Raw genomic sequence first — 20,972 nt, forward strand, 5'->3', positions numbered from 1 at the left:
GCCTCCCAAAATAAAAAAAAACCCTACCCTATACTAAATTACAAATAGCCCTTAAAAGGGCCTTTTGCGGGGCATTGGCCCAAATTAATCAGCTCTATTACCTGTAAAAAAAAATACAATACCCCCCCAACATTAAAACCCACCACCCACACACCCAACCCTACTCTAAAACCCACCCAATCCCCCCTTAATAAAACCTAACACTACCCCCTTAAAGATCACCCTACCTTGAGATGTCTTCACCCAACCGGGCAGAAGTCTTCATCCGATCCGGGCAGAAGAGGACCTCCAGACGGCCAGAAGTCTTCATCCAGGCGGCATCTTCTATCTTCATCCATCCGGAGCGGAGCATGTGCCATCTTCAAGCCAGCCAACGCGGAGCATCCGTTCAATCAGTTCAATCCGATTGGCTGATCCAATCAGCCAGTCAGATTGAGCTTGCATTCTATTGGCTGTTCCGATCAGCCAATAGAATGCAAGCTCAATCTGATTGGCTGATTGGATCAGCCAATCGGATTGAACTTCAATCTGATTGGCTGATTCAATCAGCCAATCAGATTTTTCCTACCATAATTCCGATTGGCTGATAGAATCCTATCAGCCAATCGGAATTGAAGGGACGCCATCTTGGATGACGTCCCTTAAAGGAACCTTCATTCAGTCGCCGGCCGTCGGGGAAGAAGGATGTTCCGCGTCGGCGGGATGAAGATGGATCCGGAAGAAAGAAGACTGAAGATGCCGCTTGGAAGATGACATCGCCCGGTTGGAAGATCTTTTCAGCGCCGCCTGGATGATGACTTCATCGGATGGAAGACTTCTTCAGCACCCCTTGGATGATGACTTCTGCCGCTCCGGATCTCCTCTTCGGTTCCATCGGTGGTCGGCTGGCTGCAGACGACTTAAGGTAGTATGATCTTCAGGGGGGTAGTGTTAGGTTTATTTAAGGGGGGTTTGGGTTAGATTAGGGGTATGTGGGTGGTGGGTTTTAATGTGGGGGTTGTATTTTTATTTTACAGGCAAAAGAGCAGAATTATTTGGGGCATGCCCCGCAAAAGGCCATTTTAAGGGCTGGTAAGGTAAAAGAGCTGGTAACTTTTTAATTTAGAATAGGGTAGGGCATTTTTTTATTTTGGGGGGCTTTGTTATTTTATTAGGGGGCTTAGATTAGGTGTAAGTAGCTTAACATTGTTGTAATATTTTTTAAATGTTTGTAACTTATTTTTTTTATTTTTTTTAACTTAGCTTTTTTTATTTTTTGTACTTTAGTTAGTTTATTTAATTGTATTTAATTGTAGTTATTTGTAGGTAATTTATTTAATTAATTTAATGATAGTGTAGTGTTAGGTTTAATTGTAACTTAGGTTAGGATTTATTTTACAGGTAATTTTGTATTTCTTTTAGCTAGGTAGTTATTAAATAGTTAATAATTATTTAATAACTATTCTAACTAGCTAAAATAAATACAAAGTTACCTGTAAAATAAATATAAATCCTAAAATAGCTACAATGTAATTATTAATTACATTGTAGCTATTTTAGGGTTTATTTTACAGGTAAGTATTTAGTTTTAAATAGGATTAATTTATTATTTAACTAGTTAAAATAAATTGAAAGTTGCCTGTAAATAAAAATAAATCCTAAGATAGCTACAATATAATTATTATTTATATTGTAGCTATATTAGGGTTTATTTTAAAGGTAAGTATATATTTTTAATTAGGATTAACTTAGTTAATTAGAGAAATATTATTTAGATTTATTTAATTAATATTTAAGTTAGGGGGGTGTTAGGGTTAGTGTTAGACTTAGGTTTAGGGGTTAATAATTTTATTACAGTGGCGGCGTTGTAGGGGGGGCAGGATAGGGGTTAATAAATTTATTATAGGTGGCAACGGTGTAGGGGGGGCAGATTAGGGGTTAATAAGTTTAATATAGGTTGCGGCGGGGTCCGGGAGCGGCGGTTTAGGGGTTAATACATTTATTTAGTCGCGGCGAGGTCTAGGATCCGCAGGATAGCGGTTAATAACTTTATTATAGGTGGCGGCGGTATAGGGGGGCAGGATAGGGGTTACTAGGTATAATGTAAGTGGCGGCGGTGTCCGGGAGCGGCGGTTTAGGGGTTAATACATTTATAAGAGTTGCGGCGGGGTCTAGGAACGGCGGTTTAGGGGTTAATAACTTTATTTAGTTGCGGGGGGCTCCGGGTTCGCCGGTATAGGGGGTAGAACAGTGTAGTTTAGTGTGGGTGCTTAGTGACAGGCTAGCAATAAAGCTGTCAAAAAGCCGAAGAGCAGCGAGATCGGATGAGTGATAACTCTCACAGTCCGCTGCTCATCGCCCCGTACATGGTGCGTGGCTTTTTGACAACTTTTTTGATAACTTAGGTGAAATTTTGAAGGTCCGCGGCGGCGATGGTAGGCGAGCTTAGGCGGGCGTATTGAACCGACGAAGGCAGGTAAAGTAGACGGCTTGATAACTACCCCCCTCAGTCTTGACAGGAGAGGCTGTACCGCTCACTTCTTCCAAGACTCGTAATACCGGCATTAGGCAAATCCCATTAAAAAGATAGGATATGCAATTGACATAAGTGGATTTGCGGTATGCTCGAGTCGCGGAAAAAAAGGGAGCGGTACACCTGTACCTACCAGAATGGTAATACCAGCGGGCGTTAAAAAGCAGCGTTGGGACCTCTCAACGCTGCTTTTTAAGGCTAACGCAAGACTCGTAATCTAGGCGTTTATTTTCATTTTCTTCGTTGCTTCTGTTTCCTTTTCCCTCTCTAATGTTTTTGCTGTTTGTGTTTAAGGATGAAGAGCTGTTGGGTCACATCCAGAAGAAAATGCTGCAACTACAGGAGGAATGTGATACATTTAACAAAACGGCAGCAGCTCTGATCGAGGAACAGCAGCAAGAAGAAAAACACATTGATGTGAGCAAAGGGGCCGGGTGTATAGAACATCTCATGTCACTTAGTGCAGGGGGCCGGGTGTATAGAACATCTCATGTCACTTAGTGCAGGGGGCCGGGTGTTTAGAACATCTCATGTCACTTAGTGCAGGGGGCCGGGTGTTTAGAACATCTCATGTCACTTAGTGCAGGAGGGCCGGGTGTATAAAACATCTAATGTCACTTAGGGTAGGAGGGCCGGGTGTATAGAACATCTCATGTCACTTAGTGCAGGAGGGCCGGGTGTATATTACATCTCATGTCACTTAGTGCAGGAGGGCCGGGTGTATATTACATCTCATGTCACTTAGTGCAGGTGGGCTGGTGTATATTACATCTCATGTCACTTAGTGCAGGAGGGCCGGGTGTATATTACATCTCATGTCACTTAGTGCAGGAGGACCAGGCGTATATTACATCTCATGTCACTTAGTGCAGGAGGGCCGGGTGTATAGAACATCTCATGTCACTTACTGCAGGAGGGCCGGGTGTATATTACATCTCATGTCACTTAGTGCAGGAGGGCCGGGTGTATATTACATCTCATGTCACTTAGTGCAGGAGGGCCGGGTGTATAAAACATCTAATGTCACTTAGGGTAGGAGGGCCGGGTGTATATTACATCTCATGTCACTTAGTGCAGGAGGGCCGGGTGTATATTACATCTCATGTCACTTAGTGCAGGAGGGCCGGGTGTATATTACATCTCATGTCACTTAGTGTAGGAGGGCCGGGTGTATAAAACATCTAATGTCACTTAGGGTAGGAGGGCCGGGTGTATATTACATCTCATGTCACTTAGTGCAGGAGGGCCGGGTGTATAAAACATCTAATGTCACTTAGTGCAGGAGGGCCGGGTGTATATTACATCTCATGTCACTTAGTGCAGGAGGGCCGGGTGTATATTAGATCTCATGTCACTTAGTGCAGGAGGGCCGGGTGTATAAAACATCTAATGTCACTTAGGGTAGGAGGGCCGGGTGTATAGAACATCTAATGTCACTTAGTGCAGGAGGGCCGGGTGTATATTACATCTCATGTCACTTAGTGCAGGAGGGCCGGGTGTATAAAACATCTAATGTCACTTAGGGTAGGAGGGCCGGGTGTATAGAACATCTCATGTCACTTAGTGCAGGAGGGCCGGGTGTATAGAACATCTCATGTCACTTAGTGCAGGAGGGCCGGGTGTATATTACATCTCATGTCACTTAGTGCAGGAGGGCCGGGTGTATATTACATCTCATGTCACTTAGTGCAGGTGGGCTGGTGTATATTACATCTCATGTCACTTAGTGCAGGAGGGCCGGGTGTATATTACATCTCATGTCACTTAGTGCAGGAGGACCAGGCGTATATTACATCTCATGTCACTTAGTGCAGGAGGGCCGGGTGTATAGAACATCTCATGTCACTTACTGCAGGAGGGCCGGGTGTATATTACATCTCATGTCACTTAGTGCAGGAGGGCCGGGTGTATATTACATCTCATGTCACTTAGTGCAGGAGGGCCGGGTGTATAAAACATCTAATGTCACTTAGGGTAGGAGGGCCGGGTGTATATTACATCTCATGTCACTTAGTGCAGGAGGGCCGGGTGTATATTACATCTCATGTCACTTAGTGCAGGAGGGCCGGGTGTATATTACATCTCATGTCACTTAGTGTAGGAGGGCCGGGTGTATAAAACATCTAATGTCACTTAGGGTAGGAGGGCCGGGTGTATATTACATCTCATGTCACTTAGTGCAGGAGGGCCGGGTGTATAAAACATCTAATGTCACTTAGTGCAGGAGGGCCGGGTGTATATTACATCTCATGTCACTTAGTGCAGGAGGGCCGGGTGTATATTAGATCTCATGTCACTTAGTGCAGGAGGGCCGGGTGTATAAAACATCTAATGTCACTTAGGGTAGGAGGGCCGGGTGTATAGAACATCTAATGTCACTTAGTGCAGGAGGGCCGGGTGTATATTACATCTCATGTCACTTAGTGCAGGAGGGCCGGGTGTATAAAACATCTAATGTCACTTAGGGTAGGAGGGCCGGGTGTATAGAACATCTCATGTCACTTAGTGCAGGAGGGCCGGGTGTATAGAACATCTCATGTCACTTAGTGCAGGAGGGCCGGGTGTATATTACATCTCATGTCACTTAGTGCAGGAGGGCCGGGTGTATATTACATCTCATGTCACTTAGTGTAGGAGGGCCAGGTGTATATTACATCTCATGTCACTTAGTGCAGGAGGACCGGTGTATAGAACATCTCATGTCACTTAGTGCAGGAGGGCCGGGTGTATATTACATCTCATGTCACTTAGTGCAGGGGGCCGGGTGTATGTTACATCTCATGTCACTTAGTGCAGGAGGGCCGGGTGTATATTACATCTCATGTCACTTAGTGTAGGAGGGCCGGGTGTATATTACATCTCATGTCATTTAGTGCAGGAGGGCCGGTGTATATTACATATCATGTCATTTAGTGTAGGAGGGCCGGGTGTATATTACATCTCATGTCACTTAGTGCAGGAGGGCCGGTGCATATTACATCTCATGTCACTTAGTGCAGGAGGGCTGGGTGTATAGAACATCTCATGTCACTTACTGCAGGGGGCCGGGTGTATATTACATCTCATGTCACTTAGTGTAGGAGGGCCGGGTGTATAGAACATCTCATGTCACTTAGTGCAGGAGGGCCGGGTGTATATTACATCTCATGTCACTTAATGTAGGAGGGCCGGGTGTATATTACATCTCATGTCACTTAGTGTAGGAGGGCCGGGTGTATATTACATCTCATGTCACTTAGTGCAGGTGGGCTGGTGTATATTACATCTCATGTCACTTAGTGCAGGTGGGCTGGTGTATATTACATCTCATGTCACTTAGTGCAGGAGGGCCGGGTGTATATTACATCTCATGTCACTTAGTGCAGGAGGGCCGGGTGTATATTACATCTCATGTCACTTAGTGCAGGAGGGCCGGGTGTATATTACATCTCATGTCACTTAGTACAGGAGGGCCGGGTGTATAGAACATCTCATGTCACTTAGTGCAGGAGGGCCGGGTGTATATTACATCTCATGTCACTTAGTGCAGGAGGGCCGGGTGTATATTACATCTCATGTCACTTAGTGCAGGAGGGCCGGGTGTATATTACATCTCATGTCACTTAGTGCAGGAGGGCCGGTGTATATTACATCTCATGTCACTTAGTGTAGGAGGGCCGTGTGTATATTACATCTCATGTCACTTAGTGTAGGAGGGCCGGGTGTATATTACATCTCATGTCACTTAGTGCAGGAGGGCCGGTGTATATTACATCTCATGTCACTTAGTGCAGGAGGGCCGGGTGTATATTACATCTCATGTCACTTAGTGCAGGAGGGCTGGGTGTATAGAACATCTCATGTCATTTAGTGCAGGAGGGCCGGGTGTATATTACATCTCATGTCACTTAGTGCAGGGGGCCGGGTGTATATTACATCTCATGTCACTTAGTGCAGGAGGGCCGGGTGTATATTACATCTCATGTCACTTAGTGCAGGAGGGCCGGGTGTATAGAACATCTCATGTCATTTAGTGCTGGAGGGCCGGGTGTATATTACATCTCATGTCACTTACTGCAGGGGGCCGGGTGTATATTACATCTCATGTCACTTAGTGCAGGAGGGCCGGGTGTATAGAACATCTCATGTCACTTAGTGCAGGAGGGCCGGGTGTATAGAACATCTCATGTCACTTAGTGCAGGAGGGCCGGGTGTATATTACATCTCATGTCACTTAGTGCAGGAGGGCCGGGTGTATATTACATCTCATGTCACTTAGTGCAGGAGGGCCGGTGTATATAACATCTCATGTCACTTAGTGCAGGAGGGGCCGGGTGTATATTACATCTCATGTCACTTAGTGCAGGAGGGCGGGTGTATATTACATCTCATGTCACTTAGTGCAGGAGGACCGGTGTATAGAACATCTCATGTCACTTAGTGTAGGAGGGCCGGGTGTATATTACATCTCATGTCACTTACTGCAGGAGGGCCGGGTGTATATAACATCTCATGTCACTTAGTGTAGGAGGGCCGGGTGTATAGAACATCTCATGTCACTTAGTGCAGGAGGGCCGGGTGTATATTACATCTCATGTCACTTAGTGCAGGAGGGCCGGGTGTATATTACATCTCATGTCACTTACTGCAGGAGGGCCGGGTGTATAGAACATCTCATGTCACTTAGTGCAGGAGGGCCGGGTGTATATTACATCTCATGTCACTTACTGCAGGAGGGCCGGGTGTATAGAACATCTCATGTCACTTAGTGTAGGAGGGCCGGGTGTATAGAACATCTCATGTCACTTAGTGCAGGAGGACCAGGCGTATATTACATCTCATGTCACTTAGTGCAGGAGGGCCGGGTGTATAGAACATCTCATGTCACTTACTGCAGGAGGGTCGGGTGTATATTACATCTCATGTCACTTACTGCAGGAGGGCCGGGTGTATAGAACATCTCATGTCACTTAGTGCAGGAGGGCCGGGTGTATATTACATCTCATGTCACTTAGTGTAGGAGGGCCAGGTGTATATTACATCTCATGTCACTTAGTGTAGGAGGGCCGGGTGTATATTACATCTCATGTCACTTAGTGTAGGAGGGCCAGGTGTATATTACATCTCATGTCACTTAGTGCAGGAGGGCCAGGTGTATATTACATCTCATGTCACTTAGTGCAGGAGGACCAGGCGTATATTACATCTCATGTCACTTAGTGCAGGAGGGCCGGGTGTATAGAACATCTCATGTCACTTACTGCAGGAGGGCCGGGTGTATTAGAACATCTCATGTCACTTACTGCAGGAGGGCCGGGTGTATAGAACATCTCATGTCACTTACTGCAGGAGGGCCGGGTGTATTAGAACATCTCATGTCACTTACTGCAGGAGGGCCGGGTGTATAGAACATCTCATGTCACTTACTGCAGGAGGGCCGGGTGTATAGAACATCTCATGTCACTTACTGCAGGAGGGCCGGGTGTATTAGAACATCTCATGTCACTTACTGCAGGAGGGCCGGGTGTATATTACATCTCATGTCACTTACTGCAGGAGGGCCGGGTGTATAGAACATCTCATGTCACTTAGTGCAGGAGGGCCGGGTGTATAGAACATCTCATGTCACTTAGTGTAGGAGGGCCGGGTGTATAGAACATCTCATGTCACTTAGTGTAGGAGGGCCGGGTGTATAGAACATCTCATGTCACTTAGTGCAGGAGGGCCGGGTGTATATTACATCTCATGTCACTTAGTGTAGGAGGGCCAGGTGTATATTACATCTCATGTCACTTAGTGTAGGAGGGCCGGGTGTATATTACATCTCATGTCACTTAGTGTAGGGGGCCGGGTGTATAGAACATCTCATGTCACTTAGTGCAGGCGGCCGGGTGTATAGAACATCTCATGTCACTTAGTGCAGGAGGGCCGGGTGTATATTACATCTCATGTCACTTAGTGCAGGAGAGCCGGGGTATATTACATCTCATGTCACTTAGTGCAGGAGGGCCAGGTGTATATTACATCTCATGTCACTTAGTGCAGGAGGACCAGGCATATATTACATCTCATGTCACTTAGTGCAGGAGGGCCGGGTGTATAGAACATCTCATGTCACTTACTGCAGGAGGGCCGGGTGTATATTACATCTCATGTCACTTACTGCAGGAGGGCCGGGTGTATAGAACATCTCATGTCACTTAGTGCAGGAGGGCCGGGTGTATAGAACATCTCATGTCACTTAGTGTAGGAGGGCCGGGTGTATAGAACATCTCATGTCACTTAGTGTAGGAGGGCCGGGTGTATAGAACATCTCATGTCACTTAGTGCAGGAGGGCCGGGTGTATATTACATCTCATGTCACTTAGTGTAGGAGGGCCAGGTGTATATTACATCTCATGTCACTTAGTGTAGGAGGGCCGGGTGTATATTACATCTCATGTCACTTAGTGTAGGGGGCCGGGTGTATAGAACATCTCATGTCACTTAGTGCAGGGGGCCGGGTGTATAGAACATCTCATGTCACTTAGTGCAGGGGGCCGGGTGTATAGAACATCTCATGTCACTTAGTGCAGGGGGCCGGGTGTTTAGAACATCTCATGTCATTTAGTGCAGGAGGGCCGGGTATATATTACATCTCATGTCACTTAGTGTAGGAGGGCCGGGTATATATTACATCTCATGTCACTTAGTGCAGGGGGCCGGGTGTATATTACATCTCATGTCACTTAGTGTAGGAGGGCCGGGTGTATAGAACATCTCATGTCACTTAGTGTAAGAGGGCCGGGTGTATATTACATCTCATGTCACTTAGTGCAGGAGGGCCGGGTGTATATTACATCTCATGTCACTTAGTGCAGGGGGCCGGGTGTATAGAACATCTTATGTCACTTAGTGCAGGAGGGCCGGGTGTATAGAACATCTCATGTCACTTAGTGCAGGAGGGCCGGGTGTATAGAACATCTCATGTCACTTAGTGCAGGGGGCCGGGTGTATATTACATCTCATGTCACTTAGTGCAGGAGGGCCGGGTGTATATTACATCTCATGTCACTTAGTGCAGGGGGCCGGGTGTATAGAACATCTCATGTCACTTAGTGCAGGAGGGCCGGGTGTATAGAACATCTCATGTCACTTAGTGCAGGGGGCCGGGTGTATAGAACATCTCATGTCACTTAGTGCAGGAGGGCCGGGTGTATAGAACATCTCATGTCACTTAGTGTAGGAGGGCCGGGTGTATATTACATCTCATGTCACTTAGTGCAGGAGGGCCAGGTGTATATTACATCTCATGTCACTTAGTGCAGGAGGGCCGGGTGTATAGAACATCTCATGTCACTTAGTGTAGGAGGGCCGGGTGTATAGAACATCTCATGTCACTTAGTGCAGGAGGGCCGGTGTATATTACATCTCATGTCACTTAGTGCAGGAGGGCCGGGTGTATAGAACATCTCATGTCACTTAGTGCAGGAGGGCCGGTGTATATTACATCTTATGTCACTTAGTGCAGGAGCGCCGGGTGTATATTACATCTAATGTCACTTAGTGTAGGAGGGCCGGGTGTATATTACATCTCATGTCACTTAGTGTAGGAGGGCCGGGTGTATATTACATCTCATGTCACTTAGTGCAGGGGGCCGGGTGTATATTACATCTCATGTCACTTAGTGCAGGGGGCCGGGTGTATGTTACATCTCATGTCACTTAGTGTAGGAGGGCCGGGTGTATAGAACATCTCATGTCACTTAGTGCAGGAGGGCCGGGTGTATATTACATCTCATGTCACTTAGTGCTGGAGGGCCGGGTGTATATTACATCTCATGTCACTTAGTGCAGGGGGCCGGGTGTATATTACATCTCATGTCACTTAGTGTAGGAGGGCTGGGTGTATATTACATCTCATGTCACTTAGTGCAGGAGGGCCGGGTGTATATTACATCTCATGTCACTTAGTGCAGGACGGCCGGGTGTATATTACATCTCATGTCACTTAGTGCAGGAGGGCCGGGTGTATAGAACATCTCATGTCACTTAGTGCAGGAGGCCCGGGTGTATATTACATCTCATGTCACTTAGTGCAGGAGGGCCAGGTATATAGAACATCTCATGTCACTTAGTGCAGGAGGGCCGGGTGTATAGAACATCTCATGTCACTTAGTGCAGGGGGCCGGGTGTATAGAACATCTAATGTCACTTAGTGCAGGAGGCCCGGGTGTATATTACATCTCATGTCACTTAGTGCAGGGGGCCGGGTGTATAGAACATCTAATGTCACTTAGTGCAGGAGGGCCGGGTGTATATTACATCTCATGTCACTTAGTGTAGGAGGGCCGGGTGTATATTACATCTCATGTCACTTAGTGCAGGGGGCCGGGTGTATAGAACATCTAATGTCACTTAGTGTAGGAGGGCCGGGTGTATAGAACATCTAATGTCACTTAGTGCAGGGGGCCGGGTGTATAGAACATCTAATGTCACTTAGTGCAGGGGGCCGGGTGTATATTACATCTCATGTCGCTTAGTGCAGGAGGGCCGGTGTATATTACATCTCATGTCACTTAGTACAGGAGGGCCGAGTGTATAGAACATCTCATGTCACTTAGTGCAGGGGGCCGGGTGTATATTACATCTCATGTCACTTAGTGCAGGAGGGCCGGTGTATATTACATCTTATGTCACTTAGTACAGGAGGGCCGGGTGAATAGAACATCTCATGTCACTTAGTGTAGGAGGGCCGGGTGTATAGAACATCTCATGTCACTTAGTGTAGGAGGGCCGGGTGTATATTACATCTCATGTCACTTAGTGCAGGAGGGCCGGGTGTATATTACATCTCATGTCACTTAGTGCAGGAGGGCCGGGTGTATATTACATCTCATGTCACTTAGTGCAGGAGGGCCGGGTGTATATTACATCTCATGTCACTTAGTGCAGGAGGGCCGGGTGTATAGAACATCTCATGTCACTTAGTGTAGGAGGGCCGGGTGTATATTACATCTCATGTCACTTAGTGCAGGAGGGCCGGGTGTATATTACATCTCATGTCACTTAGTGCAGGAGGACCGGTGTATAGAACATCTCATGTCACTTAGTGTAGGAGGGACGGGTGTATATTACATCTCATGTCACTTAGTGTAGGAGGGCTGGGTGTATAGAATATCTCATGTCACTTAGTGCAGGGGGCCGGGTGTATATTACATCTTATGTCACTTAGTACAGGAGGGCCGGGTGTATAGAACATCTCTTGTCACTTAGTGTAGGAGGGCCGGGTGTATAGAACATCTCATGTCACTTAGTGTAGGAGGGCCGGGTGTATAGAACATCTCATGTCACTTAGTGTAGGAGGGCCGGGTGTATAGAACATCTCATGTCACTTAGTGTAGGAGGGCCGGGTGTATATTACATCTCATGTCACTTAGTGTAGGAGGGCCGGGTGTATATTACATCTCATGTCACTTAGTGCAGGAGGGCCGGGTGTATATTACATCTCATGTCACTTAGTGCAGGAGGGCCGGGTGTATATTACATCTCATGTCACTTAGTGCAGGAGGGCCGGGTGTATATTACATCTCATGTCAATTAGTGCAGGAGGGCCGGGTGTATATTACATCTCATGTCACTTAGTGCAGGAGGGCCGGTGTATATTACATCTCATGTCACTTAGTGCAGGAGGGCCGGTGTATTAGAACATCTCATGTCACTTAGTGTAGGAGGGCCGGGTGTATATTACATCTCATGTCACTTAGTGTAGGTGGGCCGGGTGTATAGAATATCTCATGTCACTTACTGCAGGAGGGCCGGGTGTATAGAACATCTCATGTCACTTAGTGTAGGAGGGCCGGGTGTATAGAACATCTAATGTCATTTAGTGCAGGAGGGCTGGGTGTATATTACATCTCATGTCACTTAGTGTAGGAGGGCCGGGTGTATATTACATCTCATGTCATTTAGTGCAGGAGGGCTGGGTGTATATTACATCTCATGTCATTTAGTGCAGGAGGGCTGGGTGTATATTACATCTCATGTCACTTAGTGTAGGAGGGCCGGGTGTATAGAACATCTCATGTCATTTAGTGCAGGAGGGCCGGGTGTATATTACATCTCATGTCACTTAGTGCAGGAGGGCCGGGTGTATATTACATCTCATGTCACTTAGTGCAGGAGGGCCGGGTGTATATTACATCTCATGTCACTTTGTACAGGAGGGCCGGGTGTATAGAACATCTCATGTCACTTAGTGCAGGAGGGCCGGGTGTATATTACATCTCATGTCACTTAGTGCAGGAGGGCCGGGTGTATATTACATCTCATGTCACTTAGTGCAGGAGGGCCGGGTGTATATTACATCTCATGTCACTTAGTGCAGGAGGGCCGGTGTATATTACATCTCATGTCACTTAGTGTAGGAGGGCCGTGTGTATATTACATCTCATGTCACTTAGTGTAGGAGGGCCGGTGTATATTACATCTCATGTCACTTAGTGCAGGAGGGCCGGATGTATATTACATCTCATGTCACTTAGTGTAGGAGGGCCGGGTGTATATTACATCTCATGTCACTTAGTGCAGGAGGGCCGGTGTATATTACATCTCATGTCACTTAGTGCAGGAGGGCCGGGTGTATATTACATCTCATGTCACTTAGTGCAGGAGGGCTGGGTGTATAGAACATCTCATGTCATTTAGTGCAGGAGGGCCGGGTGTATATTACATCTCATGTCACTTAGTGCAGGAGGGCCGGGTGTATAGAACATCTCATGTCATTTAGTGCTGGAGGGCCGGGTGTATATTACATCTCATGTCACTTAGTGCAGGGGGCCGGGTGTATGTTACATCTCATGTCACTTAGTGCAGGAGGGCCGGGTGTATAGAACATCTCATGTCACTTAGTGCAGGAGGGCCGGGTGTATAGAACATCTCATGTCACTTAGTGCAGGAGGGCCGGGTGTATATTACATCTCATGTCACTTAGTGCAGGAGGGCCGGGTGTATATTACATCTCATGTCACTTAGTGCAGGAGGGCCGGGTGTATAGAACATCTCATGTCACTTAGTGCAGGAGGGGCGGTTGTATATTACATCTCATGTCACTTAGTGCAGGAGGGGCGGTTGTATATTACATCTCATGTCACTTAGTGCAGGAGGACCGGTGTATAGAACATCTCATGTCACTTAGTGTAGGAGGGCCGGGTGTATATTACACCTCATGTCACTTACTGCAGGAGGGCCGGGTGTATAGAACATCTCATGTCACTTAGTGTAGGAGGGCCGGGTGTATAGAACATCTCATGTCACTTAGTGCAGGAGGGCCGGGTGTATATTACATCTCATGTCACTTACTGCAGGAGGGCCGGGTGTATAGAACATCTCATGTCACTTAGTGTAGGAGGGCCGGGTGTATAGAACATCTCATGTCACTTAGTGTAGGAGGGCCGGGTGTATAGAACATCTCATGTCACTTACTGCAGGAGGGTCGTGTGTATATTACATCTCATGTCACTTACTGCAGGAGGGCCGGGTGTATAGAACATCTCATGTCACTTAGTGCAGGAGGGCCGGGTGTATATTACATCTCATGTCACTTAGTGTAGGAGGGCCAGGTGTATATTACATCTCATGTCACTTAGTGTAGGAGGGCCGGGTGTATATTACATCTCATGTCACTTAGTGTAGGAGGGCCAGGTGTATATTACATCTCATGTCACTTAGTGTAGGAGGGCCGGGGTATATTACATCTCATGTCACTTAGTGCAGGAGGGCCAGGTGTATATTACATCTCATGTCACTTAGTGCAGGAGGACCAGGCGTATATTACATCTCATGTCACTTAGTGCAGGAGGGCCGGGTGTATATTACATCTCATGTCACTTAGTGCAGGAGGGCCGGGTGTATAGAACATCTCATGTCACTTAGTGCAGGAGGGCCGGGTGTATATTACATCTCATGTCACTTAGTGTAGGAGGGCCGGGTGTATAGAACATCTCATGTCACTTACTGCAGGAGGGCCGGGTGTATATTACATCTCATGTCACTTACTGCAGGAGGGCCGGGTGTATAGAACATCTCATGTCACTTAGTGCAGGAGGGCCGGGTGTATAGAACATCTCATGTCACTTAGTGTAGGAGGGCCGGGTGTATAGAACATCTCATGTCACTTAGTGTAGGAGGGCCGGGTTTATAGAACATCTCATGTCACTTAGTGCAGGAGGGCCGGGTGTATATTACATCTCATGTCACTTAGTGTAGGAGGGCCAGGTGTATATTACATCTCATGTCACTTAGTGTAGGAGGGCCGGGTGTATATTACATCTCATGTCACTTAGTGTAGGGGGCCGGGTGTATAGAATATCTCATGTCACTTAGTGCAGGGGGCTGGGTGTATAGAACATCTCATGTCACTTAGTGCAGGGGGCCGGGTGTATAGAACATCTCATGTCACTTAGTTCAGGGGGCCGGGTGTTTAGAACATCTCATGTCATTTAGTGCAGGAGGGCCAGGTATATATTACATCTCATGTCACTTAGTGTAGGAGGGCCGGGTATATATTACATCTCATGTCACTTAGTGCAGGGGGCCGGGTGTATATTACATCTCATGTCACTTAGTGTAGGAGGGCCGGGTGTATAGAACATCTCATGTCACTTAGTGTAGGAGGGCCGGGTGTATATTACATCTCATGTCACTTAGTGCAGGAGGGCCGGGTGTATATTACATCTCATGTCACTTAGTGCAGGAGGGCCGGGTGTATAGAACAACTCATGTCACTTAGTGCAGGGGGCCGGGTGTATATTACATCTCATGTCACTTAGTGCAGGAGGGCCGGGTGTATATTACATCTCATGTCACTTAGTGCAGGGGGCCGGGTGTATAGAACATCTCATGTCACTTAGTGCAGGAGGGCCGGGTGTATAGAACATCTCATGTCACTTAGTGCAGGGGGCCGGGTGTATAGAACATCTCATGTCACTTAGTGCAGGAGGGCCGGGTGTATAGAACATCTCATGTCACTTAGTGCAGGAGGGCCGGTGTATATTACATCTTATGTCACTTAGTGCAGGAGCGCCGGGTGTATATTACATCTAATGTCACTTAGTGTAGGAGGGCCGGGTGTATATTACATCTCATGTCACTTAGTGTAGGAGGGCCGGGTGTATATTACATCTCATGTCACTTAGTGCAGGGGGCCGGGTGTATATTACATCTCATGTCACTTAGTGCAGGGGGCCGGGTGTATGTTACATCTCATGTCACTTAGTGTAGGAGGGCCAGGTGTATATTACATCTCATGTCACTTAGTGCAGGAGGGCCGGGTGTATATTACATCTCATGTCACTTAGTGCAGGGGGCCGGGTGTATATTACATCTCATGTCACTTAGTGTAGGAGGGCTGGGTGTATATTACATCTCATGTCACTTAGTGCAGGAGGGCCGGGTGTATATTACATCTCATGTCACTTAGTGCAGGAGGGCCGGGTGTATATTACATCTCATGTCACTTAGTGCAGGAGGGCTGGGTGTATATTACATCTCATGTCACTTAGTGCAGGAGGGCCGGGTGTATATTACATCTCATGTCACTTAGTGCAGGGGGCCGGGTGTATATTACATCTCATGTCACTTAGTGCAGGAGGGCCGGGTGTATAGAACATCTCATGTCACTTAGTGCTGGAGGCCCGGGTGTATATTACATCTCATGTCACTTAGTGCAGGAGGGTCAGGTATATAGAACATCTCATGTCACTTAGTGCAGGAGGGCCGGGTGTATAGAACATCTCATGTCACTTAGTGCAGGGGGCCGGGTGTATAGAACATCTAATGTCACTTAGTGCAGGAGGCCCGGGTGTATATTACATCTCATGTCACTTAGTGCAGGGGGCCGGGTGTATAGAACATCTAATGTCACTTAGTGCAGGAGGGCCGGGTGTATATTACATCTCATGTCACTTAGTGTAGGAGGGCCGGGTGTATATTACATCTCATGTCACTTAGTGCAGGGGGCCGGGTGTATAGAACATCTAATGTCACTTAGTGTAGGAGGGCCGGGTGTATAGAACATCTAATGTCACTTAGTGCAGGGGGCCGGGTGTATAGAACATCTAATGTCACTTAGTGCAGGGGGCCGGGTGTATATTACATCTCATGTCACTTAGTGCAGGAGGGCCGGTGTATATTACATCTCATGTCACTTAGTACAGGAGGGCCGAGTGTATAGAACATCTCATGTCACTTAGTGCAGGGGGCCGGGTGTATATTACATCTCATGTCACTTAGTGCAGGAGGGCCGGTGTATATTACATCTTATGTCACTTAGTACAGGAGGGCCGGGTGTATAGAACATCTCATGTCACTTAGTGTAGGAGGGCCGGGTGTATAGAACATCTCATGTCACTTAGTGTAGGAGGGCCGGGTGTATATTACATCTCATGTCACTTAGTGCAGGAGGGCCGGGTGTATATTACATCTCATGTCACTTAGTGCAGGAGGGCCGGGTGTATATTACATCTCATGTCACTTAGTGCAGGAGGGCCGGGTGTATATTACATCTCATGTCACTTAGTGCAGGAGGGCCGGGTGTATAGAACATCTCATGTCACTTAGTGTAGGAGGGCCGGGTGTATATTACATCTCATGTCACTTAGTGCAGGAGGGCCGGGTGTATATTACATCTCATGTCACTTAGTGCAGGAGGACCGGTGTATAGAACATCTCATGTCACTTAGTGTAGGAGGGACGGGTGTATATTACATCTCATGTCACTTAGTGTAGGAGGGCTGGGTGTATAGAATATCTCATGTCACTTAGTGCAGGGGGCCGGGTGTATATTGCATCTTATGTCACTTAGTACAGGAGGGCCGGGTGTATAGAACATCTCATGTCACTTAGTGTAGGAGGGCCGGGTGTATAGAACATCTCATGTCACTTAGTGTAGGAGGGCCGGGTGTATAGAACATCTCATGTCACTTAGTGTAGGAGGGCCGGGTGTATAGAACGTCTCATGTCACTTAGTGTAGGAGGGCCGGGTGTATATTACATCTCATGTCACTTAGTGTAGGAGGGCCGGGTGTATATTACATCTCATGTCACTTAGTGCAGGAGGGCCGGGTGTATATTACATCTCATGTCACTTAGTGCAGGAGGGCCGGGTGTATATTACATCTCATGTCACTTAGTGCAGGAGGGCCGGGTGTATATTACATCTCATGTCAATTAGTGCAGGAGGGCCGGGTGTATATTACATCTCATGTCACTTAGTGCAGGAGGGCCGGTGTATATTACATCTCATGTCACTTAGTGCAGGAGGGCCGGTGTATTAGAACATCTCATGTCACTTAGTGTAGGAGGGCCGGGTGTATATTACATCTCATGTCACTTAGTGTAGGTGGGCCGGGTGTATAGAATATCTCATGTCACTTACTGCAGGAGGGCCGGGTGTATAGAACATCTCATGTCACTTAGTGTAGGAGGGCCGGGTGTATAGAACATCTAATGTCATTTAGTGCAGGAGGGCTGGGTGTATATTACATCTCATGTCACTTAGTGTAGGAGGGCCGGGTGTATATTACATCTCATGTCATTTAGTGCAGGAGGGCTGGGTGTATATTACATCTCATGTCATTTAGTGCAGGAGGGCTGGGTGTATATTACATCTCATGTCACTTAGTGTAGGAGGGCCGGGTGTATATTACATCTCATGTCACTTAGTGCAGGAGGGCCGGGTGTATATTACATCTCATGTCACTTAGTGCAGGAGGGCCGGGTGTATATTACATCTCATGTCACTTAGTGCAGGAGGGCCGGGTGCTCATGTCACTTAGTGCAGGAGGGCCGGGTGTATATTATCTCATGTCATTAGTGCAGGAGGGCCGGTGTATATTACATCTCATGTCACTTAGTGTAGGAGGGCCGTGTGTATATTACATCTCATGTCACTTAGTGTAGGAGGGCCGGTGTATATTACATCTCATGTCACTTAGTGCAGGAGGGCCGGATGTATATTACATCTCATGTCACTTAGTGTAGGAGGGCCGGGTGTATATTACATCTCATGTCACTTAGTGCAGGAGGGCCGGTGTATATTACATCTCATGTCACTTAGTGCAGGAGGGCCGGGTGTATATTACATCTCATGTCACTTAGTGCAGGAGGGCTGGGTGTATAGAACATCTCATGTCATTTAGTGCAGGAGGGCCGGGTGTATATTACATCTCATGTCACTTAGTGCAGGAGGGCCGGGGTGTATAGAACATCTCATGTCATTTAGTGCTGGAGGGCCGGGTGTATATTACATCTCATGTCACTTAGTGCAGGGGGCCGGGTGTATATTACATCTCATGTCACTTAGTGCAGGAGGGCCGGGTGTATAGAACATCTCATGTCACTTAGTGCAGGAGGGCCGGGTGTATAGAACATCTCATGTCACTTAGTGCAGGAGGGCCGGGTGTATATTACATCTCATGTCACTTAGTGCAGGAGGGCCGGGTGTATATTACATCTCATGTCACTTAGTGCAGGAGGGCCGGGTGTATAGAACATCTCATGTCACTTAGTGCAGGAGGGGCGGTTGTATATTACATCTCATGTCACTTAGTGCAGGAGGGGCGGTTGTATATTACATCTCATGTCACTTAGTGCAGGAGGACCGGTGTATAGAACATCTCATGTCACTTAGTGTAGGAGGGCCGGGTGTATATTACATCTCATGTCACTTACTGCAGGAGGGCCGGGTGTATAGAACATCTCATGTCACTTAGTGTAGGAGGGCCGGGTGTATAGAACATCTCATGTCACTTAGTGCAGGAGGGCCGGGTGTATATTACATCTCATGTCACTTAGTGCAGGAGGGCCGGGTGTATAGAACATCTCATGTCACTTAGTGTAGGAGGGCCGGGTGTATAGAACATCTCATGTCACTTAGTGTAGGAGGGCCGGGTGTATAGAACATCTCATGTCACTTACTGCAGGAGGGTCGTGTGTATATTACATCTCATGTCACTTACTGCAGGAGGGCCGGGTGTATAGAACATCTCATGTCACTTAGTGCAGGAGGGCCGGGTGTATATTACATCTCATGTCACTTAGTGTAGGAGGGCCAGGTGTATATTACATCTCATGTCACTTAGTGTAGGAGGGCCGGGTGTATATTACATCTCATGTCACTTAGTGTAGGAGGGCCAGGTGTATATTACATCTCATGTCACTTAGTGTAGGAGGGCCGGGGTATATTACATCTCATGTCACTTAGTGCAGGAGGGCCAGGTGTATATTACATCTCATGTCACTTAGTGCAGGAGGACCAGGCGTATATTACATCTCATGTCACTTAGTGCAGGAGGGCCGGGTGTATATTACATCTCATGTCACTTAGTGCAGGAGGGCCGGGTGTATAGAACATCTCATGTCACTTAGTGCAGGAGGGCCGGGTGTATATTACATCTCATGTCACTTAGTGCAGGAGGGCCGGGTGTATATTACATCTCATGTCACTTAGTGTAGGAGGGCCGGGTGTATAGAACATCTCATGTCACTTACTGCAGGAGGGCCGGGTGTATATTACATCTCATGTCACTTACTGCAGGAGGGCCGGGTGTATAGAACATCTCATGTCACTTAGTGCAGGAGGGCCGGGTGTATAGAACATCTCATGTCACTTAGTGTAGGAGGGCCGGGTGTATAGAACATCTCATGTCACTTAGTGTAGGAGGGCCGGGTTTATAGAACATCTCATGTCACTTAGTGCAGGAGGGCCGGGTGTATATTACATCTCATGTCACTTAGTGTAGGAGGGCCAGGTGTATATTACATCTCATGTCACTTAGTGTAGGAGGGCCGGGTGTATATTACATCTCATGTCACTTAGTGTAGGGGGCCGGGTGTATAGAATATCTCATGTCACTTAGTGCAGGGGGCTGGGTGTATAGAACATCTCATGTCACTTAGTGCAGGGGGCCGGGTGTATAGAACATCTCATGTCACTTAGTTCAGGGGGCCGGGTGTTTAGAACATCTCATGTCATTTAGTGCAGGAGGGCCAGGTATATATTACATCTCATGTCACTTAGTGTAGGAGGGCCGGGTATATATTACATCTCATGTCACTTAGTGCAGGGGGCCGGGTGTATATTACATCTCATGTCACTTAGTGTAGGAGGGCCGGGTGTATAGAACATCTCATGTCACTTAGTGTAGGAGGGCCGGGTGTATATTACATCTCATGTCACTTAGTGCAGGAGGGCCGGGTGTATATTACATCTCATGTCACTTAGTGCAGGAGGGCCGGGTGTATATTACATCTCATGTCACTTAGTGCAGGAGGGCCGGGTGTATATTACATCTCATGTCACTTAGTGCAGGGGGCCGGGTGTATATTACATCTCATGTCACTTAGTGTAGGAGGGCTGGGTGTATATTACATCTCATGTCACTTAGTGCAGGAGGGCCGGGTGTATATTACATCTCATGTCACTTAGTGCAGGAGGGCCGGG

General features: G+C 47.3%; 1 protein-coding gene and 1 long non-coding RNA gene across 2 annotated transcripts in view; one reads left to right on the top strand and one right to left on the bottom strand.

The window, feature by feature from the left end:
- Positions 1–20,972, top strand: part of QRICH2 (glutamine rich 2) — a 477,139-nt gene that overhangs the window by 247,395 nt on the left and 208,772 nt on the right. Inside the window, exon 7 of the mRNA XM_053709330.1 lies at positions 2,807–2,929. Coding sequence (XP_053565305.1) covers positions 2,807–2,929 — 123 coding nt within the window. The remainder of the gene's footprint in view (positions 1–2,806; positions 2,930–20,972) is intronic.
- Positions 1–20,972, bottom strand: part of LOC128655774 (uncharacterized) — a 300,545-nt gene that overhangs the window by 92,073 nt on the left and 187,500 nt on the right. The window lies entirely within an intron of this gene.

This window comes from Bombina bombina, chromosome 1, assembly GCF_027579735.1.
Source record: "Bombina bombina isolate aBomBom1 chromosome 1, aBomBom1.pri, whole genome shotgun sequence".
Taxonomy (NCBI): Eukaryota; Metazoa; Chordata; class Amphibia; order Anura; family Bombinatoridae; genus Bombina; species Bombina bombina.